Genomic DNA, 5,664 nt, shown 5'->3' on the forward strand with positions numbered 1-5,664 from the left:
GGGGGGGGGGGGCCGGGGCCGGGCTGTGCGGCCCGATCTGGACCGGGAAAAACGGAGGGACCCATCCCGTGTATACTCCCTCCGGTTTTGATTTTAAGGTCGTTTAGGACAAGGTTTAGCATACCAAGGTATAATTAATTTGCATCTATTCTTCCATGTTTGCCCTTATTAAATATACCTCGTAGTCGTTTCAATACAACTCTTCTCTTCACCCGAGTGGCTATTGCATGTGATCTAGAGTCTTGAGGTTGCAGGTTCGATTCTTGAGTTGTGTCGGTTTTTTGCGATTTTTGGCGTTTTTGCATGACGTTGTGGACGCGTGGGCTGGTAATTTGCATGGCGCCTGTGCATGGCGCAGCGCGCGCTGGTAATTTGCAATTTTGCATGGCGCTCTTTTTTTCTCCGGTTCCCTCGCGTTGGTTGCATTGGCGCTCTTTTTTTGTTGCATGGCGCTCCTTTTTCTCAGGTTCCCTCGCGCTGGTTGCATTGGCGCACTTTTTTTCTTTTGCATGGCGCAATGCCGGTCTGTCGCCTCAGTTGCCTCCTGAACAGTCTATTTAAGCGCACAACAGCCCAACAGAGCACCTTGCACCCAAATGAACCTAGCACGCAAATGACATCGGTAATAAACCTTGATCCTCTGTCTTTGGAAAACAGCATCGGTAATGCTTTATTTCTTCTTCTTTCTTCAGCTCCCCTGCAACTATCCTTTTATTATGTTATCAGTTCTTAGTTTTTTTTAATAGGATTTGATTTAAACATGGAGGCACAAGATGATGGTTTCATCGATTTGAACTTGCCACTAGATGAATATGGTGCCATCGATTTTGAGGCACCCCAATACGGTCAGTTTGTTATCATCTTTTTATCATGATTTTGAAGCACCCTAATAGGACTACCGGCTAAAATTATGCCTTGTAGGTGGATTTAATCTTAACTTCGATGGCAATCATGTGATGGACTTGATTGATGAAACAAGTGATGGTAGTGATGGATTAGAGATGGAGGCACCAGAGCTAGGTTTGTTTCTTCAACTTTTGTTTGTGTTTTTGAACTTGTAGCTGTGTTGAATGTCATGTTCACACATTTTTATTTTAAACTTCTAGGTGCTAGTAGAAAGAAAGATGCTACTGATGAAGTTAGGAAACTAATTTACCAAACTTTATTAGCAAGAAGTAACAATGGGAGGTTAGGGAAGGGAGTTACAAGAGAGGTTGCATCTCAATTTGGTTTGCATATTCGTACTGTTCAGAAGATTTGGAAGAGAGGAAAAGAGTCACTAGCTCAAGGCATTGTGATCAATGTAACAAGTAGAAAGAGAGGTCGTTCAGGCCGTAAGGAAACTCCTATTGATTTGGAATCTTTACGCAATATTCCTCTTAATGAAAGAATGACTTTAGAAACTGTGAGTAGGCGCCTCCATATTGGCAAGGCAAAGTTGATTCGGTGCATGCGTAAAGGGCTTCTTAGGCGCCATTCAAACAGCATCAAACCTTACCTAACCGAAGCAAACAAGAAGGCAAGGTTGCAGTGGTGTGTTGATATGCTTGATCCGGACAGCACACCTAATGATCCATGTTTCAAAGATTTATTTGATCATGTATTCATCGATGAGAAGTGGTTTTTCCTTACACAAAATTCTGCAAAATATTACTTGCTGCCTGAGGAAGATGATCCACATCGTTCTAGTAAAAGTAAGAACTACATTCCACGCCTAATGTTTTTGGTTGTATCAGCTCGGCCAAGGTTTCATAATGGAGTTTGTATTTTTGATGGAAAAATTGGATCATTCCCTCTTGTGACTTATGAACAAGCTAAGAGGAGGAGTGTGAATCGGGAAGCTGGAACATGGGAAGTTAAACCAATTGCTCACATCACAAGAGATGTGATTAGGGAGTTCATGATTGAGAGGGTGCTGCCGGCTATTAGAGAAAAATGGCCAATGGAGGATATTCACAAACCGATCTACATTGTTCAGGACAATGCACCATCTCATTTAGAGGTTGATGACCATTTATTTTGTGAAGCTGCTAGGCAAGATGGATTTGATATTAGACTTATTTGTCAACCTCCAAATTCTCCGGACTTCAATATATTAGATTTGGGCTTCTTTCGTGCAATTCAAGCCATTCAATATCGGAAATCAGCAAGAACAGTCCAAGAACTTGTTCCCATTGTGCAAGAGGTAAACTACTAGTACATTCATGCAATAATATTTCATATCAGTTCCATACTCATTCTAACATTTTTTCATAACTAAAACAGGCTTTCAATGAGTATTGTCCAGAGAAGGCTAATAGAATTTGGCTCACATTGCATCTAGTTATGAAGGAAGCTATGAAGGTTGCTGGAGCGAATAAATATAAAATCCCTCACATAAACAAAGAAAGACTAGAGACACTAGGACAGCTTCCATTGCAAATTGCTTGTGAGGCAACCATAGTTGACCAGGCAAAGGCAATTCTCGCTGCAGCAAACAATTAGGAGAAGAAGATTAGAACTAGGCAATGACTAGGGTTAGTTCATGGGACATGTAACAATTTCTGTACTTACCCTATGTATCAGTCTTGTTTGCCTCTTGTTCCTTTAACTCTTGCATCTTTGGACTGAGTTCATCCACCTGCTTCTGGACATGGTCTGGTAAAATGATTGTCTCTCCGTCCATTTGAAGCTCATTGACATTGGGAATGTATAGCTCACAATCGAATTTGTCAAAGCCGTCTATGATCCATGCCGTGAGGTCATAGTCTTTGTGGATGAGACGACATCGAGAGCACCTACTTTGCTCCCTGCGAACGCGGCGACATACTTCAACGTCTTGCTCACCGTGTACTTCACCACAACGATTGCACAAACACAAGTTGTCGTCTTTGCCTTCGGAATCAGGGACGATGAGCACGTCCATGGAGTGATCGTCATCCTTCTCCGGCGCGATGACCTGCGAGCTCCCATCCATGGCTTCAACGACTGTTGGACGATGAGCAACGGCACGCGGCGAGCGAGAGAGGTGGTGGTGCCTCTGGCGCTCGCGGTGGTGCGACAGCGCAACCATCACGCCGGTCTGCAGTGCGTCCACGTGCGACCCCACCTCGATGGCCTTCTTCTGGATCGACACCGCGGACAACGTGCCGCTATTGGGGTTGCCGCCGCGCGCGGGCTCCTCACCGCCCTCCGCCATCGCCAGCGCGGGGATCTCGTCGGGGAAGACGAGTAGGCGCTTGAACGAGGCGGAGAAGATGAGTAGGCGTCTGAAGACGGGAGGTTGAAGCGTTTAGGATGGTTCATGCGTCCATTCAGAGAGGAGTGGGGAAGACGAGAGGGTTGCGGCGTGCAGTTTAATTGCTGCCTCGGGAGCTAGCGAGTCCAGGGAGCAAGCACATGCAAGTCTCGGGAGCAAGCACATGCAAGTCTCGGGAGCAAGCACATGCAAGGGCAGAACAGTCCACAATGGATAGAAACGCTGATGAACGACCTCTATTTTGAAATTGCAACAATCTCCAAAACGACCTTAAAATCAAAACCGGAGGGAGTACGTGTATAGGGTATAGGTAGTGCTGCAGCAGGCTGATCTGTAGGCGAGCAGCAGCTGGAAATCCCAAACGTCGCTTGCCCTCCACACAGCTCCGCCGAAACGCCGACTCCTCATCTCCTACTGATCCGACCTCCAGAGAGCCTCCACCTGATGCCCTGATTTGCTCCGGGCCACAAAAGTCTCAGGAGACCGGGCCTGTACGTTGGGGACCCAGCAAATGCAGCTGGACAGGACAGCAGTCGAAGCCGCCTCGCTCCTTCCTGCTGGACCCACTCTGTCATTTTAGTAATTCGGAGAATAACTTTTATCACATGATGATGCAGCTTCCGGACGGCCGAGGTGTCATTGTTGAGAAGAAATTCAACTCATTTTCTCTGTTTGCAAGGGAGAAACCAAGTTTATTCGCAGTATACTACAGTAACGATTATGGTAAAAAAAAAAAGAGAAGCAAATATGCCTAAACATGATTATTATATGAAAATGTTGCTCCTTAGTGTGTAGTACAAGAAACAAAAACCAGATGGGTGTGGACTGGACACTCCTACTCCTTGCCTGCAAGATTCCGGACAGCATGTGTATGCAACGATGCCCGGAACACTGAAGGAGATTGTTGAATACAAAAGGCTAGATTGTACTACACGAAAAGATTCAGTGTTAGACTGGCAGTGGTAATTTTTTAATTACTCCGGTCAAAGTCTCCAATGCCGCCATTAACTACAGAGCAACTGCTAAGCTAGGATATCTTAGTACTATACACATACATACGCCACTCTCTCAGTACTACCAGCTAAAAAAAAAATGCATTAGTTTGTGATCGATCCCCGCAGTCTACGGGAGAATTGTGCGACTTCTGCAAGCTAGGGAGAAGTAGGCATTTTCTTAACTTCCCACAAGATGTGCACATATGCTGAAAAATAAAGGCAAATGGGCATGTGACACAAGGCTTGATAGCGAGGCCTCTGCGAAGAGATAAAAAGAGGGAAGATGCATGGACGGTTTGTCGTGAGTGCGATATAGATCCATGAACTTTGAAAGTGCTACGGACTCGGGCTCTTAATTAAACTATTGAAATGTGTCATCCAAGTGCAAAGTTGGCGAAAAATAGCATTGTTGTTGTGGTATGTGCATGTTAGCATGGAAGATTTTGAATAGGTTAGGAATGTAAAATGGATTTTTTTTTCAAATTGAAATGATGACCGTACATTTATTACTTTTCCTTGCTGTAAAAAAATCGTTAATATATATTATATTGCTTGTGTTGGAAAACAGCGTGCAACATTGCTTGAGAGAGGCCCTCTTTGGCACGGCTTATTTCGGCTTTGGCTTCATCTATTTCACGCAAATTGAGACACTGTAGCGTGAAGCCGTTTTGTAAGCCGGGACTAAAATGAACTAGAAGCCGGGTGAAGCCAGTTTTTTTGGCTCACCGGCTTTGGCTTCACCGGTGAAGCCGTTTTGGGATGAGCCGTGCCAAAGGGGGCCAGAGTTAAGCTTTGCGCCGGCCAGACACGACGGTCGGTCTTTGTCCAGCTCCACACGCCATGAAACTGACCAAAAGTACCCTACTTTTTTTATCTGGGTTGTATGTGATTTTTTTTTCACCATTGACTACCTGCGCAGCCCTCGTCCTTTCCCGTCTCCTCCTAGCAAATGCAAGAGTCCATTCTTCTTTTTTATTGTCCCAATATTCTCTCCTGTCATCAGTTGACGCACACTTTTTTAAAGTTTAAAAAATACATACAGTTCCTAAACTTATCTTGTGTTGTCATCCGAGTCCTTAAACTCTAAAAATGTATGGTTCCTAAATTTATCTCAAGGTGTCGGTCCCTAAGAGTTGCATATTTAGATCCTAAATTTGTTAGCGACTTTCATCCGGATCCCTAAACTCTCAAAATAAATTTTCAAATCTTAAAACTTGTCACCTATCGCTGATGGCCATGCTTTCTCCTCGCTCATTGCCTTCACAACCACCTTCTGCTAGGGATCACACATGTGTTGCTTGACACTTGATTGGAGGATCTTAAAATGCACTTTGAGGGTTTACAGACCCCGATGGTAACTTGAGACAAGTTCATGGACCTCAAAATGCGTTGTGAGAGTTTAAAAACCTAGATAACACCTCATGACAAGTT

At 44.6% G+C, this 5,664-nt stretch overlaps 1 protein-coding gene across 2 annotated transcripts in view; it reads left to right on the forward strand.

The window, feature by feature from the left end:
* Positions 1–2,731, forward strand: part of LOC101785129 — a 16,582-nt gene extending 13,851 nt beyond the window's left edge. Inside the window, exons 1-5 of one of the 2 annotated variants that reach the window (XM_022823438.1) lie at positions 80–662; positions 747–845; positions 922–1,020; positions 1,107–2,185; positions 2,266–2,731. In XM_022823438.1, coding sequence (XP_022679173.1) covers positions 350–662; positions 747–845; positions 922–1,020; positions 1,107–2,185; positions 2,266–2,484 — 1,809 coding nt within the window. In that variant the 5' untranslated portion in view covers positions 80–349 and the 3' untranslated portion in view covers positions 2,485–2,731. Of the gene's footprint in view, positions 1–79; positions 663–746; positions 846–921; positions 1,021–1,106; positions 2,186–2,265 lie in introns of those variants that run through there. The other variant, XM_004986877.2, reaches the window with a different exon arrangement.
* The last annotated feature ends 2,933 nt before the right edge of the window (positions 2,732–5,664 follow it).

The sequence above is a fragment of the Setaria italica genome, chromosome IX (genome assembly GCF_000263155.2).
Source record: "Setaria italica strain Yugu1 chromosome IX, Setaria_italica_v2.0, whole genome shotgun sequence".
NCBI lineage: Eukaryota > Viridiplantae > Streptophyta > Magnoliopsida > Poales > Poaceae > Setaria > Setaria italica.